This window comes from Pieris napi, chromosome 11 (assembly GCF_905475465.1).
Source record: "Pieris napi chromosome 11, ilPieNapi1.2, whole genome shotgun sequence".
Taxonomy (NCBI): domain Eukaryota; kingdom Metazoa; phylum Arthropoda; class Insecta; order Lepidoptera; family Pieridae; genus Pieris; species Pieris napi.
Window position 1 is genome coordinate 12,548,857 of NC_062244.1, and position 18,461 is coordinate 12,567,317.

The 18,461-nt window shown below is 32.1% G+C and overlaps 3 protein-coding genes across 3 annotated transcripts; 2 read left to right on the forward strand and 1 right to left on the reverse strand.

Annotated features, from left to right (window-relative positions):
* Positions 1-2,803: 2,803 nt before the first annotated feature.
* Positions 2,804-4,925, forward strand: LOC125053703 (derlin-2). The gene is made up of 5 exons (XM_047655200.1): positions 2,804-3,202; positions 3,451-3,684; positions 3,998-4,123; positions 4,193-4,356; positions 4,631-4,925. The coding sequence occupies exons 1-5, from the start codon at positions 3,110-3,112 to the stop codon at positions 4,758-4,760; spliced, it is 747 nt and encodes a 248-aa protein (XP_047511156.1). The 5' UTR covers positions 2,804-3,109; the 3' UTR covers positions 4,761-4,925.
* A 1,307-nt stretch (positions 4,926-6,232) lies between these two features.
* LOC125053702 (protein phosphatase PTC7 homolog) lies at positions 6,233-13,061 on the reverse strand. Its single transcript, XM_047655199.1, has 5 exons — positions 12,638-13,061; positions 12,247-12,426; positions 11,848-12,046; positions 8,719-8,978; positions 6,233-6,848 (listed from the first exon to the last, which is right to left on the reverse strand). The coding sequence occupies exons 1-5, from the start codon at positions 12,864-12,866 to the stop codon at positions 6,799-6,801; spliced, it is 918 nt and encodes a 305-aa protein (XP_047511155.1). The 5' UTR covers positions 12,867-13,061; the 3' UTR covers positions 6,233-6,798.
* A 584-nt stretch (positions 13,062-13,645) lies between these two features.
* On the forward strand, positions 13,646-18,458 carry LOC125053590 (AP-2 complex subunit alpha). The gene has a single exon (XM_047655009.1). It carries the CDS (start codon positions 13,866-13,868, stop codon positions 16,653-16,655), a length of 2,790 nt encoding a protein of 929 aa, XP_047510965.1. The 5' UTR covers positions 13,646-13,865; the 3' UTR covers positions 16,656-18,458.
* Positions 18,459-18,461: the final 3 nt, after the last annotated feature.

Consider the following 18,461-nt stretch of genomic DNA (forward strand, 5'->3'; position numbering starts at 1 on the left):
ACTTGGAATATTATTAATTCTGAAATAGGAAGAACCACAGTTAAGAATAATGATTTTCATCTTAAAATTAATGATATAGATGTTAGGGCGGATTTGGAGGTGGCAACCGAGTTTGAATCTTTTTTCACTAATATTCCTGTATTAACAACTCAAACTTTGTTGTCGTCTTCCGGCTCCGCATACAACATACTTAAAGACTGTGTCGCAGAATGTGGGACAAGTTTTGAATTTACAGATGTTAGTGCTAAGGACATTCTAGATGCATTTAAAGATTTGGAAGTAAAAAAGTCCACCGATCTTTGGGGGTTGTCAGTTCAAATAATATCCTCAATAATTGAATGTATTTCCCCATTTCTGGCAATTGTGTTCAACTCTTGTGTCGCATCTGGTGTGTTTCCGGACTTAATGAAGTTAAGCAAGGTGATTCCACTCTTCAAATCTGGTAGTACAACCGATCCTACGAATTTTCGCCCTATCTCAATTTTGCCTACACTGAGCAAAATTTTTGAGAAAATAATTTTAAAGCAAATGCTAAAGCATTTTAACAGACAGAATCTTTTTCACTCCAAACAATTTGGATTTACTAAGGGTCGGTCTACTGCTGATGCAGGTGTGGAACTACTCAAAAATGTATTCGAGGCTTGGGAGAATTCACAGGATGCTTTAGGCATATTCTGTGACTTGTCCAAAGCTTTTGACTGTGTTTGCCATGACACACTTATCAAGAAACTACACCACTATGGCGTTAGAAATAAGGCTCTTAGACTTCTCAGTTCATATTTAGACAATAGAATACAAAGTGTAGATATTAATGGCAAAAAATCTAAAGGATCTGTGGTAACTATGGGTGTTCCGCAGGGTTCAATTCTAGGTCCTTTCTTATTCCTTATCTATATCAATGATTTACCTTTTTGTGTAAGGGATGATCACAAAATCCTATTATTTGCGGATGACACTTCGCTTGTCTTTAAAGTTAAGCGTCAACTTGAAAATTTTGACCAAGTTAATTTGGCACTATCTAAGGTTGTCCATTGGTTTAATGTTAATAATCTGCTTTTGAACTCAAGTAAAACTAAATTAATAAAATTTTCTACGCCTAATGTGAGGCAGCTAAGCACCAATGTACAACTGAATGGAGTAGAGTTGGACCCTGTTGAGTCAACTGTTTTTCTTGGCATTACTGTTGACGCCAAACTACAGTGGGGCCCACACATTAACAAATTGTCTGGAAGGCTCAGTTCAGCTGCTTATGCTGTAAGGAAAATTAGACAAATTACTGATGTGGATACAGCCAGAATTGTTTATTTCAGTTATTTTCATAGCTTGATGACGTACGGCATTCTCCTTTGGGGAAACTGTGCGGATATTAATACAATCTTCTTATTACAAAAAAGAGCTGTTCGCGCTATATATAACTTAGGTCCTAGAGTTTCTCTCCGAGAGAAATTCAAAGAGATAAACATTCTGACTGTAACTTCACAATATATTTTTGAAAATTTACTTTATGTTCACAAAAACGAACCGGATTTTGTCAAATTGTCTGATCTTCACTCCCGAAATACTAGGAACAAAAATAATTTAACAGTTCATGCTACTCGCCTTCATAGAATAAGCAACTCGTTCATGGGTCAATGTATACGCTTTTACAATAAACTTCTTATGGATGTTCGTAAACTTCCCCTTAAGAAATTTAAATTTTTTATTAAATCAAAATTTATTAACTAAAGGATATTACAGGATATCCGATTATTTAAATGATAGAAACGCCTGGGATTGAGCTGCTCGCTTATACAGCTATCGCTTGTGTTTTTTTTAAGCTGTCTTTCACTTTTTTTTTTTTTTTTTTGCATGTTGTACATTTTTACAATCTGACATGTCTCGTGCTTTTGCATATGCATTTTATTTTATTCTATTGACATGTTTGTGCTTAGTGCATATTCATTTTTTCTTTTTCTACAATACTGACATGTTTTGTGCTTTTGCATACAATATTTTACACTTTGACATGCCAAGTGAATAATGTTTATATTACGATTATATTTTTCAATTTCATTATTTTTTCCTTGCTTTAAGGTACACCTTAAAAATACATTTTGTATCCATTGTAGGTGTAAACATTATGCGGGTATATCATAAACTCTTTTGCTTGATTTATAATTTGATACATTTTAGTCTATAGTTATTTTGGGCTGGCGATCTGAGTGAGTTGTTGCCCCACATATTTTTATGGTGTCACTGGCGGTACTGTTGTGTATCGGGTTATGCAGCTCCCTCAAAAATGGTTGAGCTGCATGAGCTATTCGGGGCATACTTGCCGTCTGCTGGCACAGGCTTGCTCAGATCGATCTGGTTCTTTCTTCCAAAGACCAGTCCAGTAAATACTCTGCATTTATTTACACCAATTTATTATTGTATTATCTGGACTATAAAAGAGACTAAGACCCCCGAGTTTGTTTCGACATTTCTTCTCAGGGCAGTCAGTTAGGAAATGTCGACTTCATCTAGTTTAGGAAGACATTGTAAAAGTGATTTATATAGTCCTACTTGCAAGAATAAACTATTTCATTTCATTTCAAAATAAATATACATAATATACAAAACAAAGATAGGAAATCTTTCCTCGTAAGTTATTCGAGTAGATGTATGTGACATCTAACTCGAATACTCTTCTATTGCATTTGTATTTTTATATCGCTGTTTCACTTTCGGAATCAATATTGTTTAAAATCCAATCTACTACGTGCTTAGTCTTTGCCTTATATGTTATATTATTATGTGACACAGTGACAGTGACTTTAACTTTATGGTTTCCATCTGTCATCTGTGTGATAGATGAGAAAATTACTGATTCAAGTTTTGTGACCAATTTATCTGTAATGCTTAGTGTGTACGAATTTATCTAATCAAATATAAATCGTCTACATTGAATATCTTATACAATACGATGCTTTTTAAAATATAACTATAAATTCAAGAATTATTACGTGTTTAACTATGTGTAATCTCTTTATGTCACCACTGTGTTTACACTGATGTGGCCCAATAGAGTGGGTTTATAAATTTCAAGTTTTTTACTATGTTCTTACAAAACTAATATATTTTTTTAAAAATGGCATATCAATCCCTCTTGCAAGAATATATGCTCATACCTCCTGTTACTAGGGCTTATACTACAGCTTGTGTCATCACTACATTGGCTGTGGTAAGTATTCTTTATTGCCTTGGGATGATGAAAATTTTAAATGTCCTTCTTTCAATTTTCTGAAACCATGTATAGAAAAAAGTATCCTCTGCCAACTACTGAAAAAAGGCAATCTCTGGGCCAGTTGTGATCTGTTTTATGCTAAAGAAATTATAGTATCTTATAAAGCAAAATTACAATGAACTATGACAATGTTTGCACTTCCTAATTAAAGGAATTACTAACTCTGTATTAATATTATTTTTCAGCAACTAGACCTAGTGTCACCATTTCAACTATATTTTAATCCCACACTGATTTTGACAAGATACCAAATATGGAGATTTTTAACAACATTCCTTTTCTTTGGAAACTTAGGATTTAATTTCTTATTCAATATGATATTTACATATAGATATTGTAGAATGTTAGAAGAAGGCTCATTTAGAGGAAGAACAGCTGATTTTGTTGTTATGTTTATTTTTGGTGCTGTGTTAATGATTGTATCCTTTTGTATTGTATTGATTGTATTAATTATTTAATATGTTATTTCACTTGAAAATTTGTCTTCAATTTTCAAATTGGATTGGTTTAGGTTTGGAAAGCCCAGACTAATTATTTAGATAATTTGAATGAAATTTATATGACTATTACAGTTTCTACACATATTACAATTTGCACAACTTACATCATTTTGTATTTCATCAAAAGTAAGACTAAAGTAAAATTAATAGGAATGTGAGAAAATACTAGTAAGTTTTGTCACAATAAATGAGGGTATAATTTTTTATATATTATTCCTTAACAGTTTTTCAGCTTTGTGCATTTTTTATTAATAACTTATTATTCTTAGGACAAGCTTTCACTATAATGATTGTATATGTGTGGTCTCGTCGAAATGTATTTATACGTATGAACTTCTTTGGACTGATGAACTTCCAGGTATATATTTTATTATAACTTTAAATGCACATATATAATTTTTAATGACTTACTTCAATTCCTTTGCAGGCTCCATACTTGCCATTTGTTTTACTTGGATTTTCTGTACTTTTGGGTAATTCAATATCTGTGGATTTAGTGGGCATGGCTATTGGACACATATATTTCTTCCTAGAAGATGTTTGGCCTAGACAGGCTAGAGGACAAAAGCTTTTGAAGACACCACAATTCCTGTTAGTATATAGCATTGCATGGTTTACTATGTTTAAATTTAAGCACTATAGCAATGTCAGCATATCCCTGTAGTACAAGCTAAAGAAAATATCTTTACTTATAAGTACAATGTTCTTAAAATCTCTACTTCATAAGCTATGTTTTCCTTTACAAGTGATTCTATATTAGTCTAATTTTGATAACATTATTGAAACTATTACTACTAATATTTATATTTATATATTTTCATATATAAATATTAGTTTTACTTTAAAGTTATTTTTTTTATTTCAGCAAAATGTTGTTTGATCCAGAACCAGAGAGAGAATATGAACCATTACCAGAATTAGCAAATGTGAGGCCAGGGGGCTTTAATTGGCGTCGTCAACAGGAGCAAAACGCCAATGAAGGTGATGCATTATGAATTATGACTAAGTCAAAGTACAAGTTGAGCCAAAAATAAATTATATTTTATAAATATGGAGTGTGGGTTATTAGCACAAAAATAGTTTCCAAGATGATATTTTTTTCATGGTACGCGTGCATAAGAGTAACTAATTTTACATTAAATAAATATTATATTATAAAATGTGTTTAACTTAATTTAAATTTAGTCCCCTTTGTTTATTTCCTATTAAAAGAGAATTAAAACAATAGTAAGGTTTATTTGTCGTAATTTATTACCAATTCTTCTACATAATTTACAATTAATCATACATAAGACTATCAAAAATTACAATAAGAAAAAAATTAGGTCAAGTAAGTAGGTTCTTATACAAAAACTTTCACAGTGGTCAACTGTATAGTGCTTTTCATGAAAGAAGTCCCGCGGATATTTTTGGAACTAAATTTGACAGATCGGCAATGTTGTCATTCGTCGATGTTATCAAGTTCGTTTGTTGTGGTAGATTTTTGTGAATTTTTAACTAGCTTAGTGCATTTTAAATATTGATTACAATGCCAAAAGTTGTAAAAAGTTCGGCTCGAGAAATGATATTAAAGGTGAAAGAGTTCTGTGAAGCGGAACATAAGAATCAAGGTGTTTTAATACAACTAAACAATGTTCGGAAGAGAATTGCCGCCAAAACAGGTACTTTTTAGAGTTGCCATTTAATATTTTTTTGCTGTATTGATGGGACTTTTATGATATAAATTCGTTTTTGCGACAAAATTGAACAAATACATAACGTGATGAAACTAGGTAACTGAAATTAAAACATATATTACATAAGCATTATAAACTTAAAGTTATTATTATTTTTAGTTGTTCATAATTTAATTGCAGGTGTGTCAGAAATAACTATAACAAGAATTACAAACGAAGGTATAACAGCGGTGTGTACTTCGAAAAAAATTGTAACCCAACAATTTTGCAATAAAACTCTGAATAAAAAATTGTATTGCTTTTCTTTACCCTATCTTCTCAACTTTTCCCTGTAAGTAGGTAGAACACCGCTAATATAAGTAAATAAATATGTATATACTTTTTACATAACAGAAATATTGTTTCATCGAAGTATGCAGAAAATAATATTACTTGATAAATTACATCTGCTAAATGTAAATAAAATAGGTAAATTTTTTACTCATAAATGGCAACATTACGTCATGCGATTGCAGCGCCGCGTCTGGGGGACTTCTTTCGTGAAAAGGACTATACCTTAAACTGATTCACCATTTTTTTAAATAGATTATAAAAGATAAAAAAGTTAGAATTTCTGCACAGATCCACACTAAACTTTACAAATAACATTCTATATTGCATAGATATTTTAAGTGTATCATTTCTGCAATGGCAAACTAAGTACACGACTTTAAATTTATGAAAGGTAATTTTTTTAGGGTATACCAGAACATTAGCTAGTATTTTACAAAGTGTAGAAAGAATGGATAAACTAAAATGTATCAGTATTTTAATAGATAAGAATTAGTTTGAAGGTAAAAGTTTATAAAAATTAAATAGACACAATACCATTCCAGTTATTTACAAAACAACACATTTATACTAGAATCAGTCTTCAATCAAACAATATTAACATCACAACTTTTTAAATCTGAATATTGCATTAAACCTTTAATGTTATCAAATGCAATAATTTTACTATTTAAAATGTAACATATAATTGACTTTCCAAGTAATATTTCATACTAAGTCTATAGAGGACTCAATAGAAATATTTTCCAGAAGTTGATCAGAACCTTTTTTATGGCATGAGCACCTGCTACAAATCTTAAATTATAACAACCACACATTGTTTTTTAAATAAAGCATACCAGATTCACTATTTTTACATTCATCACGAATGCCCAAGGTCTTCCATGGATGTCTTTAGTTTTGTGAAATAAAATATATTCCGAAAGATGTCAAGATAACAAATTTTCTTAATTTTTGGTGTCGATTCTAATTTGGAAGGACTATTCAAAACAAATAAAATTTAAACTAAAACAGTCAAACGATGCCTTCATAGCGCCACTATTGCCAGAAGCACTGTTATATCATCTGGTTTTCCACCTGAAAAAAAAATTGTTTATAAAGACAGACCAGAATATTATATGAATAGAGGTAATGATGCCATTATTATAACGAAGATTGCACTTAAATGCAAAATTATTTTCGCGGCTAACATACAGAACCGACTTTGATCTATTTTAACATACAGAAAATCACAAGCCGCCGAATTTGTTCAAAACTTAGAACTATAATTAAACATGGAGATAATAAAAAACATTTGTTGTTAATAATATATTATGTATTTTAAATAAGCGTTGGTAAGCTTTTAAAAGTAAATTATTTCCTAATAATATACAACTTTCGAGTTTCAAGTAAACACTTTGTAAGTCATGTCCGATGCTTTGAATGTGTTTTATTACGTGCCCCAAAATTACAAAATAGATATATAGACATTTTTACTAAATTATTTTTAACAAACTATGGTATTCAAGGTAGGGTAAGACCTACCTACAGTATCACTAATTATCGTTGAAATAATACGACTTAACCTTTATAATAAACGAACTATAAGCCTGAAATAGCTTTTGAATGTGTTTCCTTATCATTCTTGACACACTTTGATAAATGTGACAAAACATTCTTCAAATCAAAATTCATCTACTATGTGCATATTACACAATATATTATAAAAAATACCTAAATTTGGTACCAGTTCCCAAATCAATTATATCCTATGCTTTTAAATTATGTTTTAAATGTAATAAAGTAATGACTTTATTCCAATTGTTTTCAAAATTTTACACAAACTATCAACGCTCGATTTAGGCAATCGCAATAAATAAGGTAATATTTGAGGTTTAAATATTACATGATACATCAACAAATATCCGCTACTATTTTTTTTTACTTGGGGACATGCATTGCGCAATGCGCATGTCTTACCGCGGTGCGACTGCTTAGTGCGGGAGGGTTATGTGGGACGCGCGACTGTGAATACCCACAACCCCAAGACGCCACCAAATCGCCTTAGGCGGGATGCGGTAACAGCAGAGCCTTATCCGCTTCCCGCCTCTCCACGCCCATTGTTGATTTGTGAAGATACTTGACACAGCAAGCATCCTTCACAGACCGGGCCATACGCTTTTAGAAATAGCTAGGGGAGATCGGGTCCAGTACTTGCAGTTATGGATCACCATCCCTTCTTTAGAACGCATGGACCCCTGCTTCCCCGCTTGGGCACTTTTTATTTTATTTTATATATCCGCTACTATATAGTAATAGTAATTAACTTTCTATATAATAAAAGCAAATTCATTATTTACCATTAGGTTGCCCGTCCATTTTAATCAAATCTTCGAATTGTGGTTCTACTGAAATAATTCTTACATAAATTTAAAAACACCGTATAGAGGTATAAAGTCACGTTTATTTTCCGAGTGACACCAAATGATAAGACATCATAAATTAATTAAGCTGTTTATCTACATTTTTATAGGACAATGGACCTTCCACCGTTGTTTACCATTTATGACATGCGAACGCTCTCTTCTTAGATTCCCAACCCTTTGAGAAATAGGATTTAAGAAATCTTATTAAGCAAAAGTCAAACTGGGAAAGATAGTGTGTTTATAATATTAATAAATTAAAAAATTAAACAGTGGCGCTACAACCTTTTTAGGTCTGGGCCTCAGATTTCTGTATCTGTTAGTTATCTGTTATAGGCAGGCGCCTATTGGATTGACAAATGATCACCTACTTAGGTGATCAGCCTCCTGTGCCTGACACACGCTGTCGACCTTTCGAGCGAATTTTAAATGCGCACATAGACAGAAAGTCCATTGGTGCACAGCCGGGGATCGAATCTAAGACCTAAGGGATGACAGTCGCACGCTGAACCCACTAAGCCAACAATAAACGTTTGTAGACTCACCTATGGCATCTATGCCGTTCTGGCGCGCGCTCTTGGCGAACGGCGACATATAACAGCCATCGAAGGAGAGATTGCGCGCCATCCAAGCAATGGAGTTCGCCACGGCCTGCAACTTCTGGGAGTCGTTGTCCATGCCCTGCGCTCTGCGCATCTCGGCCACCAATACTGTTACTGGCACGTTGTCGAATACTCCATCGGTCGCTACAAGAATTACGTCCCCGCTTTCTACTTTGAACTCGGCAGTTTCAGCCGATTCTGGCCTGTAATTTTAAGATTTTTTTTTTACAATTAAATTCAATCAACTCGTGTTTTAAGAAATACAGTCAAAATCTGTTATAACGACATCGAAGGTACTACTCATAAGTCATATTTAGTCGTAAAAACCGATCGTCGTAACAGCCGATGACGATGTTATTAATAGCCCGAAATAAAAGCCGGGGATGCAAAATTTTCAGTACTAAAGCGTCATACCTATTGGATTTTGAAGATAAGGTGCAAAACAAAAAAAGGTTTACGTTAAGAAAGAAACAATCACTGGAAGTGGAAATTGTGGAGCGCATCAGACATTATACGCGCTGTCTTTCTGATAAGTGATAACCGATAGATATAATCTAACAATTAACTTGTACTTGTAATTTGTAATCCCCACTGACAGGGTCAGATGTTCAATGGAAATGTTTAATTAACTCAAAAGTGTCTTAAATGATTGATGTTTTGGACGTGCTCGAAATTTTTTTTTGAAGAAAATAATATAAGTATTACGAAAAACATCTGACTGGGTGATATACACCACATGACAACCGCTAAAAACCATCGAAAATGGATGAAACGATTTTTTTAATAATCAGACGGGCTTCCATCAACGCACCCCACTATACTAATGGTCCATATATGGTAGTGGTACAATACATGGTGGAAGGTTACTCCCCTGAAGGGTATATGATTTTCTGACGAGATCGAGGTACCCGCGAAATCCCCGCATGGGCGCCCTAGAAACCCCCTTACTAAAACATACATATTGGGTTTTTCCATCGTGCCATTTTGCTATTATTTAACAGCCCCTAGCTTACGTTTTTATAAAACCCTTACAGTTATGCTCGAATCGAAGATAACCACGCGAAAATAATCGAACGGTCTTTTTGTATGATAATTTGCTATTTTAAAAGAGTACTGAGAGTTTTTTACACCGGCTTTTTCTTTCGGCCTACACCCTCTGTCTTCTTTGCCGATGAGTAGTCAATAGGGTCTACCGATTCAAATTTAATGATGTGAAATAAGTGATACCTCTATCTTATATTCCATAATAAACGTATTTTATTTTAAAAAGTATTATTTTGATATCAAAGACATTATTTAAAGGTAGAACTGAAGAGTTCAAACTATTAAGTTACACCTTGGACATATTTTATTTTTGATAAGAAGTGTACAAATAATAATTCATCTTTTTGATACTATATATAATATATTATATACCAACGCCAAAACTTACGACGCCTTGACATTCTTAAATAAGATTTCTGTTTCGTTTGTTTTTAAATGTACACAATAATCCTATTTTACGAATTACACTATGCACGTGAGTGTGGGCTGGCATATATCCAATGAGCTAAAAATTCTAATATTAGACTGCACAGAAACAACAACAGTTTCTTTGGACGAGCACATGACCAATGGGTTGGAGACGCGACAGGTCTTATGACCCGTGGGAAATTTTAAACTTAAATTTCTGTTCTATGTAAACCCATACCTTCGCCTAAATATTCTTAAAGGTGTAACCTTATCGTTAATGTTTAAAATATAAAATGATTCAGTAAAGCACAAAATGAAACAAAACTATCTTTACATATTATTATTCCAACGTAAGATCATGATTTATCAAACGTAAATGTAACATGAAACTTTTAGTTTAAAATAATCTGCTTCATTATGGATATATATTCGGCTAGCTGAGTTACCTTAGCCAATATAAGAATGTCTAGTTCTCGATAAATGGACTAAAAATCACAATAACAATTCTTAAGCTGGTACAGTGTAAATAAATTAGCTATGTTAATATTACGCAAGAACTGAGTAATAATTCTGTAGACCGTTCAAAAGCTGACTACTATTTATGTTTCTCTTTATCTATATTGTCTGTGAACTTTTATAAATTACGGCGTATAACAGATATATAATTTTTATTTATAGAACGGGACAAATGGGCAGGAGGCTCATCTGATGCCAAGTGACACCGCCGCCCATGGTCACTCAATGCCAGAGGGCTCGCGAGTGCGTTGCTGCCGGCCTTTGAATCATTGGTACGCTCTTTTCTTGAAGGACCCTAAGTCGAATTGGTTGGGAAATACTTCAGTGGGAAGCATTATCATATTTCTCTTTAAATCTAGTCTCAACTGACCACGCAATTAAAAACGAGACAGAAATATACATTTATAGATATATGTTACTTATTTTTAAATTAATTTATCTATATATATATAATACTTGTTTTATCACTACAAGTTTATTTTAAAATGAGTTTCTTATGATTTCACTACCATGTGTATTTGTTATTATTGAAATGTTGTTTCATATTGCAACCATCTAATAATATTAATTTAAAAACCTTGAATGATGTTTACTTGTATTATTATTATCTTCTATTTCTAACCTTTTGCTATTCTAACGTCTGCGTTAGATAACAAGTTGTCAATAATCAAACCTAAATCTCATTCCTCATACTATAGAATATTCTGACTTCTTATAGGATTTCTGTAAATTTTTTACTTGAATTAAGTTCTTTATTAAATGTTTACCGTAAAACTTAATTAACAAAACATATAATAGAATTTAAAAATAAAATATGGATATACATAAAATTGTTGCATTATATTAAGTGAATTTTGTATAATTTTTAAACCATGCGTTGAAAAGTATTTTATAGTTTTTTTAACACTCTTACCAAAACCAAACCTCCTATAAATATTGTTTATAAATACCTTTACCTACTAGATATATGTATATTTATAAAACAATTGCTATTAAATTAACTGTAAATATAAAACCACAGGGAAGCTTGTCATAATTACTGATTTCAGACAGCATTTAGTTTTCCCTTAGTAACTGTTATTTCCAATCAAAATAAATACTGACCTATCACTTAACACATTCCTATCATGTCCCGGTGGCGGCAGACTTAGTTGGTATGGTGTATTAAAGTAGTGCTGTTGTTCATGTGACCTGTGTACTATGCGGTTCCCTCTCACCACCATATATCCACTGTCACCAATATTTGCTGCTCGCATTATACTCTCATTGCGGTCCAGTATCATAACACAGGCTGTGCTACTTCCTGTAAATTAAATAAGACCATTATATTATGGTTCTCTTTATAATAGGTGATTTCTGAAAATTATACTTTAAAAAATAACATTTTATTAGCTATAATATTAACTTTTTATAAATCTTGAAATAACAACACATCTAAAAGAGAAGAAAAACAACATTATTACTATCTTTTTCATTAAACAATAAGCTAAATTTTTTGTTCACCTAAAATTGGTTTCTTGTGTTCTAACAATTCATAGTATGACTTTGCTAAAAGGTCTCCTGGTTCTGATAACTTGAAATGGCCCATTCTCACAAGTCTCTCACAAGTTTTCATAAGGTAAGAGGAGAATTCTCCAGGATCAATGCCATATGCCCTCCAGCCCCCCACACCATCAGCAACACCTTTAAAATATCAATAATAACATTATTGTTGTACTCTCTTTTAAGTACTTACTCTAGATAAGTATTTAATGGAAAGCACAGACAATCAGTTTTGTATATTGTACATAACACCTATATAACCTAAGCTCGGTATCTAACAATGTACAAGCCATTTAAATCTATAAATAAAAGATTCTGGTTAAAGAATAGTCAATAGTAAGTTAAAAAATACCAATGACATCTGCATTGTTGAAGGTAGTGGAGAACCAGGCATCGTCGCCAAACTGTCCTTTATGAGACCTCCCATTCGCAATATCTTTAGGAAAACCACAAACCACTGACACTAAATATGGATGTTTCTTTTTGGAAACATTTAATTCAGCTGCACTCGATAAATTCGAAAGTCCATTTCTTATAGCACGTGATAAAACTCTGCCTGTCCAAAATATAGAATGCATCATTCACTCGCTTGGTTGTATTAGACTTATCACAAAGAACAATTTGTAAAGAAACCCATATCATTTAAATCGTTTAAAATCACATAACAATATTCAATTCTAATCAGTATCTACTATGAATAATCGCATATTAAAGTGAAGTGCGCACAATCACTGAGCCATTTGATTGAAAAATCAAAAATGAAAACGAAAGGAAGCAGTCAGTAGTTACGTTACGTCAAAGGTTGATCACGTTTAAACCACAGTAAATAAATATTTTATATAGTACGTCCGCTTAACCGTAGCTTTTACAGCTCGTGGTTTACTATTAGTGGTTTTAATGATATTTATTTGGACATTGAAGAGAAACCTGATACTATTAGCAAATTGTCTATAAGAGTTATAAGACTGAAAAGAAATATCTTAAACTGCAGATCCAAAGTGTAGGTAAAGTAGGATAAGGACAAGGACAGGGCCTCAATGGGAATAATTATATTATGAACTATGATGTATTTCCACCATCAATAAAAATATAAATAGTTCCTTCTATGGCATGTGAGTTTTCATATGCAGAGAAAGCAATAAGCTTTATATTGTTTAAATATTTTATATTCAAGTCAATAATATTTTCATTACTCTTTAATACGATAATTTAAATAAATGATGTACGACATTATATCGAAAATAATTAAAAACATATATTTTTTTGAAAAGGTATTTTTAATATTGTTATTTCTGAATATGTGTACACCATTCTTTATTTATTGATCCATAAACAAAAGTTCATTGAGATTTGACATTTCTATCTTTCATAGATAATGTGGGAAGGCGTTGTAGAAGAAAGCTCGGAGGTAGTAGTGATTAATAAATCTAACTAGTTTTTCGGAATTGCTTATTTCTGTTATTACAAGTTTTCAAAACGTTTTCAATTTAATTTAATCATTTTAACAAATAACGTAACCTATTCTTGATCAAAGGGTTCAAAAAGGCATAAAACTGGTGTTCGATAAGTCACTTGGCAATATGCCTGCCGTCAGGGGAGATGGTATGCGAGGACTGGCTGTCTTCATATCAGATATAAGAAACTGCAAAAGTAAAGAAGCCGAGATAAAGAGAATAAACAAAGAGCTAGCTAACATAAGAAGTAAGTTCAAAGGCGATAAGACTCTGGATGGATACCAGAAAAAGAAGTATGTATGTAAGCTTCTTTTTATATTTCTACTTGGTCATGATATTGACTTTGGTCACATGGAAGCAGTTAACTTACTATCCTCTAACAAATATTCAGAAAAGCAAATAGGCTACTTATTTATATCTGTCTTGGTCAATACTAATAGTGATCTTATCAAGCTAATCATACAGAGTATTAAAAATGACCTGCAATCTCGAAACCCTATTCACGTCAACCTGGCACTTCAGTGCATTGCTAATATTGGCAGCAAAGAGATGGCAGAGGCCTTTGGTACTGAGATTCCCAAATTACTTGTTTCTGGTGACACTATGGATGTAGTGAAACAGTCAGCTGCTCTATGCCTTCTTAGGCTTTTCCGAAAATCACCAGAAATTATACCAGGAGGTGAATGGACCTCGAGAATAATACACTTGTTAAATGATCCTCATATGGGTGTAGTAACTGCAGCTACATCACTTATTGATGCTTTAGTTAAGAAAAATCCTGAAGAGTATAAAGGATGTGTCACGCTGGCTGTTGCAAGATTGAGTAGAATTGTCACTGCAAGTTATACCGACTTACAAGATTATACATACTACTTTGTGCCAGCTCCTTGGCTTTCAGTGAAATTATTAAGGCTTCTTCAAAATTATACACCCCCTTCTGAAGAGCCAGGAGTGAGAGGTAGATTATCTGAATGTTTAGAAACCATTTTTAATAAAGCACAGGAACCACCAAAATCTAAAAAAGTACAACATTCAAATGCAAAAAATGCTGTTCTCTTTGAAGCTATAAGCTTGATTATTCACAATGATAGTGAGCCAAACTTACTGGTGCGTGCATGTAATCAACTTGGACAGTTTTTGAGTAATCGTGAGACTAATCTACGTTACTTAGCTCTTGAATCAATGTGCCATTTGGCTACATCAGAATTCTCTCATGAAGCTGTAAAAAAACATCAAGAAGTTGTCATACTTTCAATGAAAATGGAAAAAGATGTGTCAGTTCGCCAACAGGCAGTTGATTTACTTTATGCTATGTGTGATAAAACAAATGCTGAAGAAATTGTTCAAGAAATGCTTGCCTATCTTGAAACTGCAGACTATTCTATCAGGGAAGAAATGGTTTTAAAAGTTGCTATTTTAGCAGAAAAATATGCTACAGATTTTACATGGTATGTGGATGTCATCTTGAACCTTATCAGAATTGCAGGTGATTATGTATCTGAAGAGGTGTGGTACAGAGTTATACAAATTGTTATTAATAGAGAAGAAGTGCAGGCCTACGCAGCTAAAACTGTTTTTGAAGCTTTGCAAGCACCTACATGTCATGAAAATATGGTGAAAGTTGGGGGATATATCTTAGGAGAATTTGGAAATTTAATAGCGGGTGATACCAGATCATCTCCACAAGTACAATTTGAACTTCTCCATTCAAAGTACCACTTATGTTCTGCAGCTACTAGAGCTTTACTTTTATCAACATATATAAAACTTGTGAATCTTTTCCCAGAAATAAAATTAAGAGTCCAGGAAGTATTTCGTGCTGATTCTAATTTGCGTTCTGCGGATGTAGAATTACAACAGCGTGCTTCAGAATACTTGCAGTTAAGTATTGTGGCGAGTTCTGATGTTTTAGCTACAGTGCTAGAAGAAATGCCAGCATTTCCAGAAAGAGAGTCATCAATATTAGCTGTACTGAAAAAGAAAAAGCCTGGTCGTATTCCTGATGATATTAGAGAGTCCAAGAGCCCTCAACCAGTTGCAACACCAGCTCCAGTTATTCATAATTCTACAAACTCAAATAGTGTCAGTACAGATCTTTTGGGATTAACAACTCCTCCAGGGAGTTCTGCCAACAATACAGGCAACGGTCTACTGGATGTTTTAGGAGACCTTTATACTGCACCAAAAATTAGTCCTACTACAGTACAACAAAATAATATAAAAAAGTTTTTATTCAAAAACAATGGGGTACTTTTTGAAAATGATTTAATTCAAATCGGAGTCAAAAGTGAATATAGACAAAATCTTGGTAGAATTGGTTTATTCTATGGAAATAAGACGCAGTTCCCCATTCAAAATGTTCACCCAGAATTGATTTGGACAGACTTGCACAAACTTAATGTGCAAATGAAACCTATGGAGCCAGTTTTAGAAGCAGGTGCCCAAATTCAACAGATGCTTACAGCTGAATGTATTGAAGATTTTGCAGATTCCCCAATCATGTCTGTTACTTTTGTTTACAATAATGTTCCACAAATAATTTCAATGAAGCTTCCGCTCACTTTGAACAAATTTTTTGAACCAACTGAAATGAATGGTGAATCATTTTTTGCACGATGGAAGAACTTAGGTGGTGAACAACAACGAGCGCAAAAGATATTCAAGGCACAAGGTTCCATTGATTTACATGCGACTCATACCAAATTAGCTGGTTTTGGTATGCAGATATTAGATGGTATTGATCCCAACCCCGACAATTTTGTGTGTGCTGGGATTGTCCATACAAGACTTCAACAAGTTGGTTGCCTGATGAGATTAGAACCAAATAAGCAAGCTCAAATGTATAGATTAACTGTGAGATCAAGTAAAGAAACAGTTTCTCAAGAAGTTTGTAATCTGTTGGCAGATCAGTTCTAAATTATCAATTATAACATAGATACTTCGGAATTACTCATGTATAATGTTATTGGTGCAATGCCATTGTAGATTAAAATGCTTAACTTTGAAGCTCTCAGTACTGAGTTTTTTTACTGGTAATGTATAAATAAAAATATATGCATGTTATATTAAATTGTTTTATATGTATATTTTTTGTTTTACACTGGAAAAATCATACATAAAGTACATAAATTAAAAAATAATATATTTGAAATTATTTTAATGTAGGTTTTATGTTGTAAATTATTGTAATGATCTTTATTATATTCTTTAATGAATATTCATGTATTGGTTTCTTAGTGTTTTTTTTAAGTATTAATTAAACTTATATTATTTTAGAAATCAAGATATATGCTTTTTGGCATTAACTATTAATATCTAAAGGCTATAGCATATTGGTACAAAACAGGTTAATTTAGGGATTTTGGCCCATAACTTGGAAAGAGTTTGAGAGAGGTTGATGCGGCTAAAGATGATCGAATTTTCCTCAACTAACAGAGATCTTTTCAAGTTACATGCCGATGCCAATTTCTTTTTGGAGATTAAAACTACAGACAATATTGAAACTAAATGTTTTTGGGCAAACTATGCAAGTTTTTTTTTAAATTATTTAAATATGTATAATATATTTTTAATTACTTTGGAGCCATAAAAAAATGTATCAAACATTTGTTGGAATAGTTCTTATGAGTTACATACAAAATTTAATGATAATAAAATATATTTATTACAAGACACCATAATGGAAAACTGGGATCAAAAATATTTTTTCTTTAACCTCCTAAAACATAGAATTATGGCAAAATTGTTAACCACCACTTGAAAGCATTTGTACATTATTATTTAAAAATATTCTATACTTGAACCCAAAAATAACTGTTAATTATCATAGGTGTATAAAAATTTAGTGTTTTACAAGTTGTTAAATAGTATGCTTAATTGTTTTAAAAATGCTCAAAGACATTCCCATAACTTATTTTTTCAGTTTTGTGTTTATTTATGTAGGAGCTATAATTATAAAATGTGTGTTTAAGACAACTATTTTCCATGCTACTTTTATGTAATCATTTAAAGTAGCAACTCACTGTTACTAACTGTCTTTATAATAAATCAAATAAAAGCATCTCAGATAGTTTATATTATAAAAGTATGTATGAAATATTGTAGAAATCTTGAAATATTTATAGTATCAATAGTTGTTACGTGGACACTTATAGTAATAATGAATTTTGTGTAGTTTAATAGCACTCACGCCATTTCGGATTTTAAAGTAATGATAACAAAGTACCCATATTTTATTTTATTATAAACATAAGACTTGGGCAGTTAATAAATTAATTTACTTTTAAAACCCTTCAAGCATTAATTCAATAAACATTTTATGTTCTGTGTTAAGGGAATCTCATATAAGAGTTATTTTTTAATAGATTACTGATTCTCAACTATTATAATGTTTAGAATATGGTAGTTAAATAGGATATTATATGTTGTTATAAAATTGTGTAGAATGCTAATATGAGTGGCATGATAGATTTGTTGAAACTTTATCTTTATATGTGTTTACTCCTACATAATGTATGTATAAAATATTTCAGCACTATCATATTAGAGACATATTCGGTGCGCTTACTGCAAATACATAGATAAGTTTGTGATTTATGTACATTTAGAAAAAGTTTTGACCTAGTTTCAAAAGACAAAATATAGTTATCTTCTTGGGCTTTGAAATCATGTTATATCTATTAAAATATATTGTCTCAATAAAATATTTAATCAAATACACAA

What these genes read in the sequence shown, in the direction of transcription:
- LOC125053702 (XM_047655199.1), bottom strand. Translation starts at nt 12,866, where the DNA reads ATGATGCATTCTATATTTTGGACAGGCAGAGTTTTATCACGTGCTATA. An exon ending in AGGAATGTGTTAAGTGATAG is followed by an intron (nt 8,979 to 11,847) that starts GTCAGTATTTAT and finishes TTAAAATTACAG; the next exon opens with GCCAGAATCGGCTGAAACTG. An exon ending in GAACGGCATAGATGCCATAG is followed by an intron (nt 6,849 to 8,718) that starts GTGAGTCTACAA and finishes TTTTTTTTTCAG; the next exon opens with GTGGAAAACCAGATGATATA.
- LOC125053590 (XM_047655009.1), top strand. Translation starts at nt 13,866, where the DNA reads ATGCCTGCCGTCAGGGGAGATGGTATGCGAGGACTGGCTGTCTTCATA.
- LOC125053703 (XM_047655200.1), top strand. Translation starts at nt 3,110, where the DNA reads ATGGCATATCAATCCCTCTTGCAAGAATATATGCTCATACCTCCTGTT. An exon ending in TCATCACTACATTGGCTGTG is followed by an intron (nt 3,203 to 3,450) that starts GTAAGTATTCTT and finishes ATTATTTTTCAG; the next exon opens with CAACTAGACCTAGTGTCACC. An exon ending in TTGAAGACACCACAATTCCT is followed by an intron (nt 4,357 to 4,630) that starts GTTAGTATATAG and finishes TTTTTATTTCAG; the next exon opens with CAAAATGTTGTTTGATCCAG.